At 40.4% G+C, this 22,718-nt stretch overlaps 1 protein-coding gene across 1 annotated transcript in view; it reads right to left on the bottom strand.

Moving 5' to 3' along the window:
* Window positions 1–22,718, bottom strand: part of NSMCE2 (NSE2 (MMS21) homolog, SMC5-SMC6 complex SUMO ligase) — a 223,153-nt gene that overhangs the window by 123,950 nt on the left and 76,485 nt on the right. The window contains exon 4 of the mRNA XM_081111432.1: window positions 13,203–13,356. Coding sequence (XP_080967558.1) covers window positions 13,203–13,356 — 154 coding nt within the window. The remainder of the gene's footprint in view (window positions 1–13,202; window positions 13,357–22,718) is intronic.

The raw sequence follows: 22,718 nt of genomic DNA, 5'->3' as shown, positions 1-22,718 counted from the left end.
AACTGGGGGAGGCCAATCTGGAGCAGGAAGCAGGCTGAGGGTAAAATCACAAATAGACCAGCAGCAGCAGAAGGAAATGGGGGAGGGACTAGTAGAGGTTTTTCAGGAATGGGACTAGACAGCACATCTTGTTAACTGGCTGAAAGTTCTTACTTGTCTCTTTGGAGAAATAATTTCTCTGCTTTTGATAAATGTAAAAATAAAGCTCTGATGGAGAAGGAAAATATACCTAAATGAGTTACAACTATATTATCTTGACTCTAACCCTATCAAGTGTAAGAAGCATTGTCAACCTAATACTTTGGGTGAGGACCAAAGCTACCACATAACAGGAGAGATGGAGGTTAAGGCTGATGGCTGGGGGCAGGAATTAAAAGTTCTGGAGTCTGACTTGTAAATTTCTTGCTTTATGTAACTGAAATAAAGTAAAAAAAATAGTGTCCCCCTAGGGAAACAGAAAGGAAGTACTTTCCACCAGTCAGGTAAGCATCCAATGGTCAAACTGGGCAAGGTCTGGGAACATCACCAGCCAATTGGCAACCACACTTGTACTCAGAGCAGAGCTGATGCCCAAGGGGACCTTGGAGAAAGGGACACAAGGCTTCACCCCATCCTCTAATTCCCAGGAGGAGTGTGTGTCCAAGTACCTGGCATGGAATATTTGTCCCATGGGGGACAAGTTCCTTGAACTAGGCTTTAACTCCTTTGGTAGTCTTTCATTCATTCCCCAAATATATAGGAAGCCCTGGATCCATGCCAGGTGCTGTCCTAGGCACCGCAGAGGGTAGCAATCAAGGCAGACAAGTACCTGCTCTCACTGAACTGACATTCTAACCAAAGGCAAATACATAATGAAGACGAAGAAATCCCATGATAAAGATAATAGATTAATTTATCCAACTCTGAAAACTGCATTTTATTATTTTTAATAAGCTGACCATTTATTTTAGAAAATGCTACTCAACACCTTTCACCACCACCCCCTACTCCCATTTCTTCCCCAAATTTTGCACATCAAGCTCTAAGAGCTTGCAATCTCAAGTGAACAGTGCCCTCTATCTCTCACACCCAAGACATTAACTACTTGCCTATGTCCCCTGTGCCTAGCAAAGTGCTCTGCATATAGGAGGTGCCTGTTCACTACAAAATATTTTTAAAATATGTCATCAGTTGATTAGGAAAAAAGCTAACTTAAATAACTGGGCTCAAACAGCAGAGCAGATGCTCTCCAATCAATCCAGTGCATACCCATAAGAGAACCCCCAGCATATTAGAGGCCCACAGAGCACGCAATGATAGCTGCAGCTCCATTACATCAGCTATTATATTTGCTCAAAAGAAATACATTTCATCAGACACAGGCTGGCTCATGATGTGAACAGTACTGAGCTTTCTACTTCCCTATCACAAAAAAGTTGCCAAAACCAATACTGTACTGAAAATTTATTTGTTACCTTATCAACATTTGTTCACACCCTTGTCCACGACAGAACATTTCTTACCCACTTGAAAGTCGAGCAATATTTTATCCTTCACTAAAATGTCTTAATGCTTTAACAAAGTAGCTAAAACACTCTGAGTTGGTTTCCTTGAAGTAAAAAACTAATGCCAACTATTAATAACTCATAGCATGTATATTCCTTGAAGTAAAAACGATTAAAGGAAATGCCTTTAAGCAAGCAAAAAGAGAGTAACTAATATTTGGGGAGTATACTAAGTTTGTAACATACTTTCACTTTTTGTTTTTAAATATCTGATTTAATCCTTTACAACTCTGTGAATTAGGTATTATTAATTATTATTAATTTTACACAGACTTTACAGGAAAGTAAAATTCCACTGATTTTATTTAAAAAACAACAACACAAACACACAAACTACTCCATGGTTGAGCCAGAATCTGAATTTCTATTTTCTGATTCCAAATTCCAGGATCTTTCCAGGCCTGGACAGTCTCCATCCTTAACACTGTTATGAACATAGCTAAAGTGATTACAAAATAGGATTTGAGGACTAATATAAATTTTAACAAATACAAGGTGACTAACTCTGAAGGACAGTACTTGAGTATAACAAACACACAACTATCTATGATCATTATTAAGGCTATCAGTTATGCATATGAATAGACACCTGTCAGTCTGTTCACACCTGTATTCCCAGCATACTCAATAAACACTTGTTGAATGAATGAGTGAATGAATGCTAAGTACAACATGAAGTATAAAAAAGAGGTTCTCAGACACAAAAGGATGGAGTTAATTTATACAGTTACTTTATACAAAAGTAGCTATACAGCTGTTCATATGGAAAACAGTACATTAATAAGTAATAATACAAGAATAAACTTTGTGTTCTGTGTCCTCACAACTGTAAACCTACTCTTGCTCAACCCTGTACTGAAACCCAGGACACTGAGTACAACTTAATTCTTTAGGTAATTACCAAGGGACTTATGAGTGCCTCGCTATGCTATGTATGAATGAATGTTCCCTATGACAGAATAAACCGCATCAGACCTGGAATGAGAAGTCAGACTTGTAGCCTCTAGAATACCGCGCTAAATGACCCTTAATAGGTTAGTTATTTTCAACCCTGACGGTATATAAACACGACCCGAGGAACTTAGAAAATGCCTAGAGCCCCACCAGACACTAACAAAATCTGAATCTCTGGAGGTGAGGATGGTGCTCTCATTTTTATTTTTAAGGTTCACAGTGATATCAAGTGATAGTTCACTAGATATCAAGCGATGGGTGAGCGCCACAACTGTAAACCAATGGCTCTCAAACTCTGATTTATGAGAATCAGCTGATGACTTGTTAAAATTCAGCCCAACCCCGACGGTTTCAGACTCAGAAGGTCTGGGGTGGCCCCAGAAAACCTGCATTTTCAATGTTTCCAGGTGGTGCTCCTGCTGCTGGCGGGCACCACACTCTGAGAACCACTGTTGCAGACTCTCTTAAGTATTTCTTGAATGAATTAAGTTATATGTGTAGAAGATGCACAAATAGGAAAAACATGAACATTATCTGAAAATTTTAAATTAAAATAGGAACTTCATGCTTCACTGGTCATCAGGAAAATGTAAATTAAATCCACAGTGAGATACCATTGCATACTTATTAGAAAGGCTAAAATGAAAAAACGAACCCCAAATACCCAAATACTGGTGAGGGAATGCACAATGGTACACCACACTGGAAAATAGCCTGTCAGTTCCTACAGTTAAACATATACTCACCATGCGAGCCAGCAATCCCATCCATGCCTGGATATTTACCCAAGAGAAATTAAAACTTACATTCACATAAAAACCATGACTGTTTTACAACAGTTCTAGTCATCATGCCCCCAAGCTCGAAACAACCGAAATGTCCTTCAACTACTGACTAGATAAGTCAGCTATGGTACATCCATAGGATGAGATACTATTCAGCAACACAATGCAACAAGCTGATGATAGTAGCAACACTATGGATGAATCTCAAATGCATTCTGCTCAGTGAAAGAAGCCACGTAAAAGTCTGTCTAATGTATGATTCCATGTATGTCACATTTGGGAAAAGTTACAATGATGGAGACGAAAACAAAACACTGGTTTCCAGAGGCTGAAAAAGGGGGAGAGGTATCAACTACAAAAGGACACCCATTATATGCATCTAACAATTATGAAACTTAAATCCTTCCAAGCTCAGAAATGAATAACTTGACAAGATATTTATTTTCTGAAGTATGATGTATATCATCCCAGGACAATATGATTCTGCCTCCCTATTCCAGGTTCAGGTTGCTTTCTGAGGACCGATGGCATCACACTCTCTCAAAATAAGCCACCACAAGACATCCACAGCTCACAGTTTGTGTTTAAACTTGCTGCTGACTCATTTCTCCCTTGATAACTGAACCTTTCTTTCCTAATAACTTTAATTATAGCCATCTCTCATTCTAAAGCTTCCCCTTTCCTTGGGAACGAATTTGTTATCCCTGTGATCTCCTGACTATGAGACACAGGGCAAATATGTCACCTCCAGGACCCAGTCTGCTAAAAACAGAACCTGCATTTTTCATGCATTCCTCTCCTGCACACTGATGTCACAAAGATTATGAGAGATGGTGTATTTGCATGGGGTTATTGTTGTTACGTTTGAAATAAATTTCATGGAATTTGTTCTAAGCTTGTAGTGCAATAAATATCCCACTCCTCTCTGGCATAACATAGCAACTATTCACACCGGAAGTAGCATTCTTACGTATTACTTACTGAATTTTTTGGTAATGCCAAAACCATAGGATCTGGAAAAGGAGGGCCCAGTTTTAAGTCTCTCTCAACTTCCTCTGTGACCTTGAGCAAACCACTTACCTTTTACGAATCTCATGTCTTTACCTATAAAACGAGACTTTACCTATAAAACAACTACGTGTTTTTCTAGGGGCTACTTCGAAGGCAAGATGGGGCACACAGTAATAAGCCACTACATAATGTCTGATATGACTCCTACCCCTGACTTCTGAATGGAAGTGACCCAGCAAGAAAGTCTCTCATTGTCATCGGAGTACATCAAGGCAGATCCATGGAGGCCCAAATAAATTGTTCTCTACTCAAGAGCCCTATGACAAATCAATTTTTCAAGAAATGAAAGAAACACCTAAATTGAGAGAAAAGAGGACCACATGGGAGTGTTTTTAAGAGCTGGTATAATATGTATGGGGGAAACAACATGAGCTTTGAGTTTCAGCACTTATGGACTCAGGGAAGTTATATGACTTTTCTTTGCATATTTCTAATCTATAAAATGGGCATAGTTACCTTGTAGGGTTGTGAGAAATCAACAATAATATAAAGAATGTAAGCTCCATATGCTGTGCACAGGTAGGCACTCAAATCAATGCTGCCTGTAGTTACTCATCAATTCAATAAGCACTCATTAAGTACCATGTGGACTAGGCACCATACAAAGCCTGGATATTACTTTTATTATTACTAATTTCCAAAAGGACTAGGGCAGGTACATCTTAGATAAATAAATAATTTTACATAACAAGTTATCTTAAAGACCATAGACATGGATTGACAAGAGAGGGGAAGAGCAATTTCTATGCCTCTGCCTTAACTCTCCCTGCCTTCCTAGATCCGACCAGTGTTTTGGTTTCATCCACATACGCTTGTGAATCTTTGTTCTCAGTGATGAATTTTGTTAAGTCTCATAATAGGAGTAGCCTGACAGATGAAAGTAGTAGCTTGTGCATATCTCTGAAGGTCACGAAATATAAACCTGATATAAAATCTCTGTCATCGCCGAAACCGGTTTGGCTCAGTGGATAGAGCGTCGGCCTGTGGACTGAAGGGTCCCGGGTTCGGTTCCGGTCGGGGGCATATACCTGGGTTGCGGGCATATCCCCAGTGGGAGATGTGCAGGAGGCAGCTGATCAATGTTTCTCTCTCATCGGTGTTTCTAACTCTCTATCTCTCTCCCTTCCTCTCTGTAAAAAATCAATAAAATATATTTAAAAAAAAAAATCTCTGTCATCAGTGATGCAGCAGCAAAAGTCCCACTGATAATATCAAACGGAGTCATAAAGTTTTCTTTCTGACTATCAGTGTACATGTATACATTAAAAATAAATGTATTTTTCATCATCATATACTGTGTTTTTGTCACTCGAATGAATTTTATTATTTCTTCAGGGTTCTTCACATACGTACACCTTAAGAGATATCAAGTAGGCACAACATGTTCTCAAAAAATTAGGGTTGGCACGCAGAAGAATTTTGAGTCAGAGATTTTGCTGGTTTTGGCACACGCACTCACAAAAAAGTTGCCCACCCTTGGACTAGGGCAAATCTAAGGTGAAGGCTGAGTAGACTGACATCTTTATTGCTCATTATAAAGGGCATATAGAAAAGCTAATTTCTCACCACAAAGGAGCTCCCTGATAGTTTAAGGCCGTGGTCGGCAAACCGCGGCTTGTGAGCCACATGCGGCTCTTTGGCCCCTTGAGTGTGGCTCTTCCACAAAATACCACATGCGGGCGCGCATGTACAGTGGGATTGAAATTTCGTGGCCCGTGCGCAGAAGTCAGTATTTTGTGGAAGAGCCGGTATTTTGTGGAAGAGCCACCCTCAAGGGGCCAAAGAGCCACATGTGTCTCGCGAGCCGCAGTTTGCCGACTACTGGTTTAAGGCCATGACTAAAATTCCAACATGACAGAATCAATCTATTTTGCATTAATCTATTTTTCTTCACTTATTCAATTACTTATTTGGTGCCCAACCTGCTTTAAAATATAAACATTTCTGGAAATTAAATAAAATAAAACAGAAGGAGGAGGATAGTCACAACCCTCCCTGATGCCCGCCTCTATCGCTGGCACTTCCTGTCTGCTGGTTCAATGATATACTAGCTTCATAACCTTGGAAATATCACTGTACTTCTCTGAAGCAGCTTCATCATTAAGGTGGGAAGGGTACCATTTAGCTTCACTGATGTAAATAAAGACATTTGGGAAAGAGAAAGAGTATGGAGTGAGAAACCAAGAAAGTGGAAAGAAGGAAAGAGACACAGAAAAGAGTCAGTCAGAGGCTGACTCAGAGAAGAGGAAGAGGGATAGAAGCAAATATACAAGGAACAAAAAATTTGCATAGGACAGAATTTCACTCAATGAGCATATGTCCTCAGGCCAGGGATGCAATCCAGCCTGAAAGGTCAATCTCTGTTGTGAAATGTATGGTTTTTAGCATTTCCCAATAATTATGATCATAGAGCAGGCAAATGGTGATGGCTTCATCAATATCAAGGAATAAAATGAAGACCAACTGAGGGCCACAGAGATGACAAAACTGTCTATAGAAGAACAAGAAAACTGAATTTTTCATAAATTTTGTTAAATATTCTTCTAAGCAGTCACATTTGAAGTGAGCCATCCTCAATTCCGGAGCACACGCTGCTGTTATTAAAAAACTGTCTGTTGCTATATACACCATCCATTTGCACCAACACATCACTGTAGAGGACTGTGTACACAAAATCATTATGTTGACTTTTTTGAGCAACTTAAAGGATTGTTTTCAGATCCCAACCCTATAAATGCTAATTTTCCTCCTCCTCTTCTTCTCTTCTTTACTGATGATAAATTACTGAAGGGAAAAGGAGTTTTAGCACCAGACTCCTTAACTAGGTTCTGACCCTCTTTATCTAGTTAATAATTCTGTTCTGTAAATATTATCTGAACTCTGGTTATGTGAGGAACAAAAGGAATATAGAGATGAGTAAGAACTATATTCCTGCCTTAAAGGATCTTGGGTTTTGGTTAATTGCCAACCAGCAATACACAGTGTTTGGATGGACAGAAACACCGTAGGAAAAGAGATATTTAGAGGTGGGAGGATATATCAGGATTAAGTCAGGTTGGTCAACACTTTGCCCAGTTTAAATGCACTCAACATACTTCCAGGCACAGCCAAACATTTTCCCTCTTGGCACTCACTACCTTTGTGTCTTCATCTCTTTTCTTCCAGGTCTCAAAACTCACACACACCTTCCCAATCTGCAAAGGTGCGAATCTTCTCTATAATCTTCCCCAGTGTCCATCAGCATCTGGGTTAGGGGCTCCCACACATGTCTCCTCACCACAAAACCTCCATCTACTTTTCCACAGAACCCATGAGGCTTCCACTCTGCATTCCCAAATGACACAGAATGCACATTATGGCCTTACTTTGAAGTATCTTGAAAGCAAAACCATCCCTTTCTCTGAAGAAATTATAATCTACTGTTAATTGGCCAAATTAATGCTAATGTCCCTTGTTAAGTGTACAACAAGGCACTAAATTATGAGGTTAAATCAAAGGTCACAAACTGATTGTTTTGTTTGCACAGTGTTTTGAAAATCTGCTAACCAATCAGCTAGATTTCTGGGTTTTCCAAATGAACCTGAAGATCTGGCCATGCCAGCAACAACAGACTGGCATGGTGGCAGTGTCTCCTTTAGGCAGGGCATGAGATCTCAAGTCTCTGGTCTGAAAATTCTTGTGAACACCAAGGACCTGGGCTATAGATGCTATGTGTCTAGATCTCACGCTGAAGTTCAAGGAATATAGCAGTAAGCAAAACACAAAAGGCCCAGCCCCGGAGGAACTACCTGTGGTTTTGAATAGATGCTTAAGGAAAGGGAAAGCACCCCATTAGGAACAGCAAAGTGAAGGCATGTCACGTTCCCAAGGAACTCCCTATTAATGGGATCCTTGAGGGAAGTGAATCGCCACACCCTATTTTATCAGTTTTGAGATCTAGATTGAGCATGCTTAAAGGGGAAGGTACACAGTTAATTTGTGAGTCCATATAATTAAAAGATTAGAGTATAAATTTATATAGATATATACCAAATGTTATTGTCACTGAAATTGATTTCTAAGATTCACTCATGGATTCAAATATCTCCATATCTTATTTTCTGCATTTCTCACATATGACCCAAACATGTCTACGATTAAATCTATGAACATCTTCAAATTAGCATATTTGCATTTTAAAAAGGCATGTTCTTCTTTATTCTTAACCTTTAAAAGTAGCAACAAAATGACATTTTATATGAGGCTATTTTAATACTAAAGATCTCAGATTCACAGTCAATTCTATTTCTGGCCACAAAGTGAAGCCCTTATATTTTGAAGATTTCTAAGTACCAATTCTTGTCTGATGCCCTTAACTTCTGCCTTGCTGACCTGCACTAAAACTTCTTATGCCTGCTAATCATATAATAGGGAAATGAATAAAGGATGCCAGAAAGATTGCTTAATGGCTTGAGAAATCTATACAGAGGTGTAGGCACATTCTAATTAAGTTTTCCTGATGTTAAAATTGCAGAAAATCATAGGTTGCAATAGTGGAGACAGTGTAAGTGAAAAAGGCAAGGAAGAGAGAACATTACCTGAACATATTGTTTAGATAAATTAAAATAATTTCATCCAAAAAAGTCTGACTACATCTTAAAGCCTTAAACCAAATCATACTGTTTATTTCACAACTTGGGTTAGTAAGAACATGATTATCATTTAGGAAAATGGAATTCTTTTCTGCGAAATTGTTCCCTAACTCAGTTATCATCACCACCACCATCATAGTCATCTTGTCTAGAAGTATACACATTATCTTCAGACAATCTTGCTCTGTATGACTCAAAGAATTAGAACTCAGAAAAATGGGTGACATCGGTAGGAAGACCAGGCTATACATTAAGTGACTCAAACCAAGGACTTCTGGCTGCTAAGTTCATATTCTTCCCACTACGCCGTTCTAGCTCTTTCTCAATAATAACTTAAATCTAAAGTAAGCCTTTAAGAGGCTACCAAGATCCACTATCTCATTAGATCTCAGTAATAATCCTGAGAAGTAAATAGGGCAGACATAATCTCTCTAATATACAGGATACTTGGTACCCAGGGATAAAATGATTTGTCCAAAGAGGTTGGATCTAATGCCTGGTAATACCCATAAGACATAAGTAACTACTAAAAAAATACCATGTGCTACTGAAGGATGTTACCTTTAGAGTAATCATATCTTCAAAGGAGTAGAGTGTATCTGTTACGCTTGCATTCTAGGGATGGTAAATACTAGGTATCTGTACTGCCTCTTTCCCACCATAATCCTTCACACACTCTGTCCTGCTGGGTCTGAACCCAGCTTCAGAATCTTCTTGAAAATACAGCTCCAGGCAGCCCCTATCAACTGTCTGGCAAGACAAGCCACCCAGGTAAAACCTGCGTTCCTTACCCTGACTCTCTGCATTTAGGTCCCACATTGTATTACATTTGTTTCTGACATCCTTTCTTTGCTTTTCATTTGATAACTGCCATTCAAGCTTCTCACATTATTTCACGTGTGTATATATTGTCTTCTCCCAGTACCAGGACTCTGCCTTTTATTTATCTCAGAACATCAACTCAAAGTGTTCTGAGTGATGGAGACAAATGTATGGTATTTATGGAAAAAACTCAGGTTTAAAAAAACACACCTGGAACACAAAGTTGCCGTTGTTTCTGATTATGGTTGAGACCAGCGGTAAGTAAACTTTTCTGAAAAAGGCCATATAATAAATATGAGCTTTGTGGGTCAGATGGTCTCTGAGACACCACACAGCTCTGCATTGCAGTGTAAGGCACCGCAGACGATCTGTAAATAAATGTATCTATATTCCAATAAACTTCACTTGTGGACACTAGAGTCTGAATGTCCATACCATTTTCACATATCACAAAAAAAGGATTCTTCTCTTGATCCCCACCTCCCACCCCCAATTAAAAACTAAAAAGCCATTCTTAGCTTGCAGGCCACAGAAAAGCAGGAGGCAGGCTGGGTTCGGCCCACAGGCTGCAGTTCATGGACCCTTGGCCTGGATCTGAGATTTTCAAAGTGAGAATTTCTGGTGGTCTACAAGATCCAGTCAACAAGTCCAACTCCCTGTGTGTGACTGTGAGGCCGGATTTTCTCCGTGTTATCAATGACAAGAGACTGAACACAGACACAAGTACAAGGGTCCAGCTGCCTTCTATTAAGGCAGAAATTGAAGAGATTTGCCAAAATGTAAAACAACGTCTCTCTTCTCACTAATTCTTTATGGTATTATTATATGCATTATTATATTTCAGATACTCATAAAGCTGTTTATGTTAACATGTAATGGGTTTATTATAGATTTTTAAATGGATTATTATATTTTAAATTCCTCAGTTTTGATTTCTAACATGATGAGTATCAGTAGCTATAACCCATGTGAACCAAAGCTCTCTGGGGCCCTCAGTAATTTTAAGAATGTAAAGGGATCTTGAGAGCAGACAGTTTGAGAACTAACTGCTGACTACGGCTGGTTGACTCATTCCTGCGGCACTTCCACCCACCAGACAGACCACCTGATTTCAGTCTCCATCCTGACTTCTCCCCACCTAAGAGCTTTCTGGCATTTCTCTGATTCGATCCTGATTTGGTAAAATTTAATCCCATGCAATTTATGTTCTTGGATAATGAATTGGTGAAGGCAAGGTGGCCATCTTCATGAAAGGACCTTCAGAAATGTGCAGCCCACAAACACACTTCAGCTTTTACTTCGCCAAAACAGGCAACATGATGCAACGATGCCTCCTTGGCTTGTATTTTCAAATCTTAAAAAAAAGGTATTGTGATTCCTTGCCTCCATGAGAACATAGCTCAAAACAAACAGATTTCACTGGCTCCTTTAGAAATCAGAGACCCTTTGACTTGGCCCCGCAAAAACTGTGGGAGCCCTCAGGGCAGCCTGAAATCTAAAGAAAGAAAATTCATCAGACCTGATGCCAGTTTATTGGCAGTGCCAATGATAATGCACTGTCAATTGTATTTGCAACATCTTTAAGAGAGGATTAACATTTGGTTTGTTCTGTTGAGATTTAAATTTTTTTAAAGAATATTTTAGAAAATAAGAAGAAAAGTGATCTTATTTCCAGTGTTACCATATAAGGAAACCTTATATAGGGAAGCATTTCTTTCGATATAAATTAACTTTGTCATAAGATTGAGCTGTCTATCCAAATGATGTGTACTGCTGGCCTTGGGAATCCTGTCCACCCCCCAAACCCCAACCCGAATTTTAGAGAGATTTAAACAATAACTACGATTTCCAACATTAATCATTTTGTTGAATTATACATTAACTAGAAAGTGTTTCGCCACAAGTATATGACTCTAAAAATCTCTTATGGAATAATAACTTTGTAAATACCAAAAAAGAAGTTTGTATTTTAGGATATTTATCTTCAACCTGCATTATAAAATACTCAAAAAAAAGGAATTATAATCAAATACTAAATCTGCCATAATTTGTGATTTTGGCTCCAACTAGTAAAATAAAACACTTCTGGCTATTTTGAACAACACCCAAACTGAAATTCACTACCATCTTTAAAATCAGAAAGCCACTAGCAAATTATTACCTGTTTAGGGGATTACTACTCATTTGGGCAACAGTGCAAATTATATTGGAAAGATTTTGGTAGTTGTGATGCTCAATGAAGAACAGAAAATAGCCTTAAAATGTGGGGAAATGCTTACTGTTTAAATCTACAGTAAAAGCAAAAGTCTCACCATGATTGCAAAACATTTCAAATTGTGAAACTTAATCTGTAAAATAGACGAAAGTAAGCCAGCTTCCTCAGTTAGTTTTGAGATCTCAGCATCAACTTAAAGAAAATGCTTATATTTAAAAGAAAGCCTATTTCAAAATACGAATCCCTATATTTAGTACAAAATAAAGTCATAAATTGGTATGTCGTATCATACAACATTCCTCTTGTTCCATGTGTATGCAAATGAAGGCGATGTGAAACTTAAGTTTTTAAAAAAGTGACTTACTCCACTCTTCAATTCTTTAAGCAATAAAAGTGCCTCAAGCCAAAAAGAAAAAAAGACAACTGATGCCAAGGTAAAAACAATCAAATTACATAAAATCGGTATGTGAATTTCATGGCAAAAAAAGAAAACAAGGATATGTGTACTTCACTGAGTAGAAAAGATGTATTGCTTCTGGCAAATATGTCTACAAAACGCATTTTCATATAATAAATCATTTTCCCCATTCTCATCTTAAAATAAAAATTGTTAATTAAAAAACCTGAGTACCATAAAGTTGATTAGGAAGGCAATAAATTTCAAAATCACATGGAATTTATACTATCACAAAGATAGAAGGGATCAAGAGAATTTTGGTCCATATTTGAGAAGAAAAAATATAGTCTGAATAAACATTGTTTCTACTATATTCCAAAGCAACAAAACTAGAATCAAGTATAGTTATTTTAAAGCTTGGCACAGCAGTTAAAATTTGAAAAACACCCTTGTTATTTTAATAAAATAATTTTCAGTTTTATTTTCCCCCCCATACCCCTCCCCAACACGGGGACAACACAGTGTAAATTCTGTAGCTGGTAGGGAATTTTCTTAGCACTTTGTGGAAACTGTTGGCTTTCAGAAACAGACAGGCTGATTTGAACCAAAAGTTAAGACAAAACACAGAGTTGCAACAATAATAAAAAGCCATTTAGGAAGAGGATCAAGCCAAGCAGATAAGCAAACTTCATAAAATCAGCTTTCTGGGACTGTCCATCAAGTCAGTTCCCTAATTTCAAAAAGCCAAAGCAAAGCAAAGCAAAGCAAAGCATGCTGACTTACATTGCTTCTTCAGTTCTCTCAGCTGTTGTTTAAACTGCACAAATTTTTCATTGTTTTGAAAGTCTGCATCAGAATTCTTATTCTGTAAAGCCAAAAATTTCTTCTCCACTAATAACTTTAGATCTGGTATATTCTCTGGACGTTCTTCTTTTACCTGACAATGACAATAAAATTATCTTAGTTAAATGTTATCAATAACACAGTTTTGTAACATTATTTTTACTTCATCTCATTCAAATGAAAATACAATGAGGTAGAAAACAGAACCCCCCCTCACTAGAGAACCAAAGTGATTGGGACTTGTTCCAGGACAGATTGAAGGGAAAAATGGAGGGAATCATTCATCCCATCTACTCATCGCTTCCTTCTTCTTTTTTTTTTTTGCTAAATTTATTGGGGTGACATTAGTTAATGCTAATTAGTTAAAAAGATTATATATGTTTCAAGTGTACAATTCTGTAATATAGCACCCAAAGTTCAATCTCCTTCCATCACCCCCTTTACCCTTTCAACCTCCCCCCAGATAAGCACTTTACTGTTATCTTTGTCAATGAGTTTTTTATTTGTTTTGTTTGTTCATTTGTTGATTTCTGTTTTGTTTTTATTTTTTGTTACTCCTCACCAAAGGATATTTCCATTGGATTTTAGAGAGAGTGAAAGGGAGGGGGAGAGAGAGAAACATTGATGTGAGAGAGACACATTGATTGGTTTCCTCCCACAGGAGCCTGAACCAGGGCTGGGGATCAAGCCTGCACCTGAGGTACGTGCCCTTAACCACAAATGAACGTGGCACCCTTCAGGCCACAGGATGACACTATCCACTGAGCCAAACCAGCCAGCACTGTTGCTTCCTGTTTAATATCTCACATAAGTGAAGTCATGTGGTTCTTGTCCTTTTCTGACTTATTTTGCTTAGCATGATACCCTCAAGATACATCCATGTTGTCGCAAATGGCAATATTTCATCTTTTCTTATGGCTGAGTAGTATTCCACTGGCCCTAACTTGCCTTCTCCTCACAAATACTGGAGAAAAATGGCACACAGCCCAACGCTGTGAGCTCCACTGCACCAGAGCCTGAGCACCACCTCTTCCTTTAACCCAGGTCTGCTCAGTGCCCTCCCCTGCTTCACCTGCAGCCACTCCACCCTCCATTCTCATCACTCCTCCGTTCTGGCCCTCTGCATCAGCAGGTGAGAGTGGCTGCGACCTCACAAAAGAAGTTGAGACTTTAACAACAAGGAATAAATGCCTCCTATTCTGTTCAAAGCTAAATTCTCAATCTATGTTCTTGGTTTTCCTCCCAATATTTTATTATAAAAATTTCAAATGTGAAAACTTGAAAGAATTAATTGTATTCTTGTTCTCAAGTTCATTCTGAATTCCATCTTCTTTATCTCCTGCAGAGCAAACTTTCCCCTGTAAGTGCTTTCCCCAAAGCCTTTAAACTGGTTCTTTACACCCATATTTAAAAACAAACAACCTCTTTAATCCTTGCCCACTCCCCTGCTATTTTCTCTCCAAGTCCAGATCCTTGAAAAAAAATCATCTGTACCCACTGTTTCTGCTTCCTCATTTCCAAGTTATCTTCCACACTTTCTGAGCTCCAAGATAACTTGGAGATCATCTAACCTTGATACCTACCTTCTCCAATTTCATAAGCAAATAATATGATATAGAAAGAAGGTAAATGATTTATCTACTATCATCCAGTTAGTTAGAAGCAATGCTAAGACTGTAAGATAGATACAAAAAATTATTGGTATTGATATAATCTTGCTTAATTGCTATGCATTTTAATTAGCTAATTCAAAAATGAAAATTAAGTATAAAATCAAAATGCCTAAATTTATATTTATAGTACAGAGTGAAGGAATTGATTGTGTTCTCATTGCATTGATGAAACTCTACCAGTGCTGGACCCACCAGCAAAGAGAGTTGTGGAAACATAGAGAGGCTTTAATGACAAGTCTTATACGTAATTTAAAAATTTAAATAAGCCCTAGCTGGTGTTGCTCAGTGGATAGAGCATCAGCCTACAGACTGAAGGGTCCCAGGTTGGATTCCATTCAAGAGCACATGCTTGGGTTGTGGGCTCGATCCCCAGTAGGGGGTGTGCAAGAGGCAGCCGATCAATGATTCTCTCTCATCACTGACGTTTCTAAATACTCTTTTTATTTTTTAATATATTTTTATTGATTTTTTTACAGAGAGGAAGGGAGAGGGATAGAGAGCCAGAAACATCAATGAGAGAGAAACATCGATCAGCTGCCTTCTGCACACCTCCTACTGGGGATGTGCCTGGAACCAAGGTACATGCCCTTGACCAGAATCGAAACCGGGACCCTTGAGTCTGCAGGCCGACGCTCTATCCACTGAGCCAAACCAGTCAGGGCTCATCACTGACGTTTCTATCTCCTTCTCCCTCTCCCTTCCTCTCTGAAATCAATAAAAAGATATTTTAAAAAAAATTTTTTTAAATAAGTCCTGTAAGGCTAAAGAAACAATAAAGCTCAATTTGGAAAAGAGAAGGTAGAAAGGCAATTTATTAATGCTTTAAGTCTCAAGAATAAGAGCTATTACACATGGTGACTACTACCCTCTACCCCTACACTAAATAGAACAAGATGAAACAAGTTCAAGATTGCAGCATGAAGAGTTCAAAGTGGATATAGAAAATAAATTATGAGTTCTCAGAAAGAAATCATAGTCTCTTTTTCTGGATTTATAAAATATGACCGACTCACATCCACCTGAGATGTTAATGGTAATACTACAAGCAGGCATACAGATGAACCTTCTCCAGGTCTTTAATGAGTCAAATTATTATTTAATCTGGGGTGATCAGAAAAGATCTGGTCTGAGCAGATGGTCAGTAAATGCAAATGTTCTTTTTCAACACAGTCTCTAACTCACTCAACATACTTAATTTTCCTAATTTAACTACAACCACAGCTGAAGAGGTGGAGAGAACGGGGAGGGAAGATAGAGGGAAAAGCATTTTGAGGTTGACAGCATGGCAATCTGAAATATGACTAGGAAAACCTGAATAAACCAAATTTAGTGATTCAGAGAACTTCTTCCCCACAGCCAGAACCTCAAGAGAACTGCTGCACAGCACATAAATTCATAGCAGCAGATATCTTCTCTGGAAATCTGATGCTACAGTTGGCATAGCTACACATTGCAAAAAGAATTACTGTACTCTAGCTTTAAAAACGAGAGCCTGCAAAATATCAAATTCATTATCTGTTTAAAACAATGCACTATATGGGGATCAACTATATTTTTAATGGTTTCTTGCTTTGTTTGTATCTTCAAGAGAAACAGATACATAATCCCAAGAGGGAAATAAAAAAGCCATTGGTTGGTGGCTGATCATAAGTGTCATGAAGGATAGCCCTCATTTTCTAGGACAAATTTAAAGTACCTCCAAGAACTTTGGGAGGGGAAGAGAGGATCTATTAGATCCCAGGCCACCCCCTCCCTAAGGACAAAGCCCTAGATACAGGACCTGACACCTCAGTGAATTAAAGCACTGGGTACACTAGTATGCTAAGGCTGTTAGTGAGCCACAGACTGGGTGGCTTTAACAGGAGAAATGATTTTCTCACAGATCTGGAGGCTAAATGTCTGAGACCAAGGTGATAGCAGGGTTGGTGTCTTTGGATGCCTCTCCCTTTGGCTTGAAGACAGCCGTCTTCTTGTGTCATCATGTGGTCTTCCTTCTGTGTGTGACTGTGTTCAAATTCTCTCTTCTTATAAGGTCGCCGGTCATATTGGATTAGTGCTCATTCCAATGACTTTATTTAAACTTAATCACAATTTAAAGCCCTGTCTGAGGTACTGGGGATTAGGGCTTCAACATAAGAATTTTCGGGGAACACAATTCAGCACATACATTGGATTAATATATTTTTTAAATATATTTTATTGATTTTTTACAGAGAGAACAGGAGAGGGACAGAGAGCCAGAAACAATGATGAGAGAGAAACATCAATTCAGCTGCCTCCCCCACACTCCCCACTGGGGATGTGCCCACAACCAAGGCACATGCCCCCGACCGGAATCGAACCTGGGACCCCCCAGTCCACAGGCCGATGCTCTATCCACTGAGCCAAACCAGTCAGGGCGGATTAATGAATTTTTAAAACAGAATTCTTTAAATAGTTTACAAATGGTTAATCTTTATACCACTATAATTTTAAAACGATAGAACTACTGGGAAGTAAACTTAGCAGGTATCACACAGACATAAGGAGAATTTCATACTGCCCTCAGGAGAGAAAAAGTCAAGTTTTAATGCATCACCCACTTACCCATCCAGTATTCAGTGAGTGCCCTCTATGTGCTAAGCAGTGTAGCTAAACAGGAGAGGAGACCAGAAAAGTGGATGGGAGCAGATGGTAAACACCTCTGGGAGCCAGGCTATGCAAGTGAAATGCAGCAGAAAAGACACTAAAATATTTTATGGATTAAAGCAATAATTCCATGAGAACTTCTAAAAAAATTATTACTATGGTTAAAGTATTATAAGCTGCCCTACAGACAGAGAGGGAGAATGAGGTTAATGCTGTATGTTAACTAATGGCAGAGGGGCTGGCAGCCTGGTCCAATTATAAATGCTATTTGAGAAGCAGAATGGCTGAGTCTTTTCGTGAGAGGAAGACCGGGACTGATGATGACTCTAAGACAGTCAATATTTAATATAACCAACTAGCTACTAACATTTTCTTGGGGAAAAAGGGGGCAATCCTGAATGCCTGTTTAACATCTCAGTGGAGAGATTAGAAGGCGGTCAGAAAGACATTTAAAATGAGAACATGGGAAGAAAAAGAACAGATGTGAAAGCAAAGAAGAAAGCCAGGAGTGAGGAATGTCACAGAGAAAGAAAAGAGAAAACTTCCATAGAGTGATGCTTGTTCTTTGGGAAAAATGATACAAGAGAGCTCAAGTAAGCTAAGGTCTAAAGAGAGACCACAGGACTTAAATACTAGGCACTCAGTACCGTGCATGGAAACTATTGATCTGTCTCAGCCTTACAGCCTGTGAAGCTGCGCTCAGGCAAGGCTTATTCCACTGGTGTCCAGGCCATCAAATGATGCTGGTGAACAAGTGAATTATGGAGAGGCCAAATTATGCTGCACTGAGATGACAAAAGAGATTCAGGGAGTTCTGTGTGAACATATGAATACATTTTGGTGACAAAGGAAGGAGAGAGTGCAGGAAGTAGATCGGGCAAGAGAGAGCTAAAGGGACTAGTTTATTTGCATAGACGGTGACAGTAGCTTGAAGTGAAGTTGACATGATGAAGGAGAAAGAACATATATCTTGGGATCCGATAGGTCTCGGTCCGCCCTGTGCATGAATCTTACGACAGTCCTGCTAGCTTCTAGACCAGTGATGGCAAACCTTTTGAGCTCGGCGTGTCAGCATTTTGAAAAACCCTAACTTAACTCTGGTGCCGTGTCACATATAGAAATTTTTTGATATTTGCAACCATAGTAAAACAAAGACTTATATTTTTTTATATTTATTTTAAATATTTAAATGCCATTTAACAAAGAAAAATCAACCAAAAAAATGTGTTCGAGTGTCACCTCTGACACGCGTGTTATAGGTTCGCCATCACTGTTCTAGACCTTGGATTTCTCTCCTTTCTTAATTAGGCACCAGGGATACCCACTTAAATGCTGCAAAGATTCAATTAAATCATGTTTGTGTTTAACTCTGGCATACAGAAATGTTAAGAAGCTTCAACTCTTTTCCTTCCAACTTTAGCACAGAGCCTTAGCATATCTGTGGACGCAAAAGAAGGAGCCAATGGGGAAACAAGTCCAAAACATTAAGAGAAAGCAAGTAACAGATTTCAGCTGAGAAAATCATTCAAGTACTAGGACAAAAACTAGAGAAGGAAGAAGGTGACCTGCTGGGGAAGCGCAATAGTCTCTACCTGGTGTCATAAGTGCCTCCAGGGCTGGGCAAGGATCTGAGAACCTGCCCCCAAAGTGTAGGACAACAGGAAGTGGTGAGGGCTGTGTTGAGTAGCAGGCACCAGCCCCAGGTGAGAGGAGGCTGCCACACAGCTCTGGATGACTGCTGCCTCTGAGAGAGCAAGCCCTGTTTTTAAAGAAAGGTTAGAAATCTAGATTGTTGTGAGACATTTTCTTGTTTTTAAAACAATATATAGTCCAAACAATACATCAGCCCACAGGCCATGAATGTGAAACCTCTATTTAATGCCAACAACATGTTTTAGACATAAAAATAAAAGTACTCTTGAGATCCACAGTATTTGGGGGGTGGGGTGGGGATGGGGGAGGTACTGCAATTCTCAGACTTCTTTCTACTTTAGTGATGAAATGTGGTCCTCTCAAGCAAGACAGAGAATAATGGGAAAAGATGGGTGTGGGGGAGAGAAAGGAAAGTAAAGAATCCCATTTTGACATGTTATTCCAAAGTATTTATGACCAAAAACTTGGGCTCTAGACTTGCGATTAAAAATAAGGCTCTGCTACTCACTGAATGACTTTAGAAAAGTTACTAAATGCATCTAACCTTAGTTCCCTCACTTGTAAATAGAAAATAATAACAGTGTTCACCTCACAGTGTGGCTGAGAGGAAGAGATGAATGAAGCAGTAAGGCACAGAGCTGACTGTCACAGAGAATATGCAATGAGTAGCGGCTATTGCTGTTGTTCTCATTTTGTGTGTCTCTGGATGTACAGGTTTGCAGCTCAGCAAACTGACATGGAAATACCCATGTGGAGGGAATCAGTTCGGATTTCAGTGGAAACCGTGGAAATAAATGGGATCACCAGGGGACTAAATACACAGAAACTAAAAAAGAACCAAGAATAGAACTCTGGAGAATGCCACACTTATGAAGCAGCTAGAAGAGTCTAAAAAGAAAAAGCACAAGAGTGAAAAAGACAACCAAAAAAAATGTCCAAAAGTGTAGGAAAAATATCAGGATCTGTCAAATGCTGCGGAGAAATCAAGCTCATAAGGACTGGAAGTGTCCATTGGCCTCAGTGACGGGTCACTGGGGACTTTAGCAAGAGAGGTGCTGACTCCGAAATACCCAGGTCTTTGTCTAATGAACTGTTTCAGAAAGATGGAGCAGTGACTGGAAAACACACACAGAATCCCAAAAGTTCCATGAATTCTCCAACTGCTCAGTTTCAGCTCAAAATCACTTGAAAATGAGCATTGAAATGGAACCCAATGCTCCTGTGACTGCAATATCAATGAGGTGACTGTCAAGAACTCAGCCTCGTTGTTTTTAGGGAAAAAAGATAATCAACACTAATAAAAGAGAAAAATGGTAATTGGCGTACGGTGCTACCCTTTTCATTGGCTAATCAGGGCTATATGCAAATTAACTGCCAACTAAGATGGCAGTTAACTGCCAACAAAGATGGCAGCTAATTTGCATATGTAGGCACAATGCAGGGAGGCGAAAGGGAAAGCAGGAAGAAGCCCCCTGCCACTGACAGTGATCGGAAACCCAGGGGGGAGCTAAGACCTGGGGGGCAGGGCAAAGGCGGCCGCCTTTGCCCTGCCCCCCAGCCATGATCGGAGAATCAGGTGCCTTTGCCGCCCTGGCCAGTGATAGCAGGAAGTAGGGGTGGAGCCAGCAATGGGAGCTGGGCACGGTCGAAGCTGGCAGTCCCGGGAGCTAGGGGTCCCTTGCCTGGGCCTAAAGCGGAGCCCACGATCTCGGGGCCGCTGCAGCTGAGGGTCCCCACTGCCCGAGCCGGACGCCTCAGCCAGAGGCGTCCTGCAGGGGCAGGGGCAGAGCCCGCGCGATCGCGGCGCCCCCCGCTGCCACTGCGGGTCCCCGCTGCCCGGGCTGGATGCCTAGGCCAGAGGCGTTAGGCCTGGGCAGGGGCGGAGCCTGCAACCGCGGGGAGCTGGGGGTCCCCTGCCCAGGCCTGACACCTCTGCCGGAGGCCTCAGGCCTGGTCAAGGGGCCGATCCGGTGATTGGTGATCGGAGGGTGATGAGGGTCAACTCCTCTGGCCGAGACATCAGGCCTGGGCGGGGGGCGGAGCCGGGGATTGGGGGGATATGATGGTCCCCTGGCACAGGCCTGAAGCCTGGGTCAGAGGCGTCAGGCTTGGGCGGGGAGTGGAGCAAGCGATCAGAGGGAGATGGGGGTCCCCTGCCCAGGCATGATTCCTGGGCCAGAGGCCTCAGGCCTGGGCGGGGGCCAGAGCCAGTGATCGGGGGGAGATGGGGGTCCCCTGTCCAAGCCTGACACCTCTGGTGGAGGCGTCAGGCCTGGGCAAGGGGCCGATCAGGCGATCGAAGGGTGATGGGGGTCTACGCCTCTGGCCGAGGCATCAGGCCTGGGCAAGGGGTAGAGCCAGCAATCGGAGGGGTGATGGGGGTCAATGCCTGAGGGCTCCCAGTATGTGAGAGGGGGCAGGCTGGGCTGAGGGACACTCCCCGCCCCCCCCCCCCACCCAGTGCACGAATTTCGTGCACCGGGCCCCTAGTGGTAGAATAAAAGGCGGAACTCAGTCCTTACCCACAGTGAGACTACATATTATTTTCAACATGCTTTAACCTAACTTTTCAAATATTTATATGATAATATACTTTATTTCTTTTAAATAAGACTGTGTGTGTGTGTGTGTGTGTGTGTATATATATATATATATATATATATATATATATATATATATATATGCAGTGACTCAAAGTGTGTCATTTTACTGCCAGAGGGCAAAGTCAAGGTCTCCTCCAATTATCATTATTGCCTTATAGCCACCATCTCACTGGAAGGGAAGATCAGAGAAGCTAAAGCTATTAATGGGCTGACTCATTCATACACTTTTGAATCATGTGAGAATCTAGCACAAAATCAGTCATTCTTGTAACTGAACCGAGACTCAGATGAATTTACTCTCTCCAACAGAGTCACTGTTAGATGTCAGGCTCCCAAAATAACTCTTGAGACTCACAGTATTTGGGGGGGTGGGTACTGCAATTCTCAGACTTCTTTCTGATTTATATTTTAGATATCACACAGCCTTTGGAAGTGTATTATGGGCACATAGAGTGATAAGCAATTTGCTTTGTGTTCTGCTCAGTACACTAAGAATTCCAAGTTCTGAGTCAGAGTCAGCTTGGTCTAAGGCTATGGGGCCAGCTTTCATGCTGGGTATCCAGAAGAAATGGCCTAGCTGGTCCTAGAACATTCATTCAACAAATATTTACTGAATCCCAGTTGGGTACCAGGCATATGCTAAGCACTGAGACATTTATGGAAGTCGGCCCAGGCTTCTGACACACCACCAATCCAACTGGTCATGCACAGGGTGAATTTATGTAGGCCAACACCGTCTCCACCTTTATACAGCAAAAAGGCTTGGTAACGTTTTTATTGAAAGGCATGTCCAGGCTAAGAATCATTATGCTTTCCGTGGCTAGAACCTAATTGCATGTACATGGGGAGACACATCACATTTTCTACAGAGTTTACTATACTGTCTTCGCTCTGTTTAA

Source organism: Myotis nattereri (assembly GCF_964212035.1).
Source record: "Myotis nattereri genome assembly, chromosome: 17".
Classification (NCBI taxonomy): Eukaryota; Metazoa; Chordata; class Mammalia; order Chiroptera; family Vespertilionidae; genus Myotis; species Myotis nattereri.
This window is presented reverse-complemented; position numbering and strand designations above follow the sequence as displayed.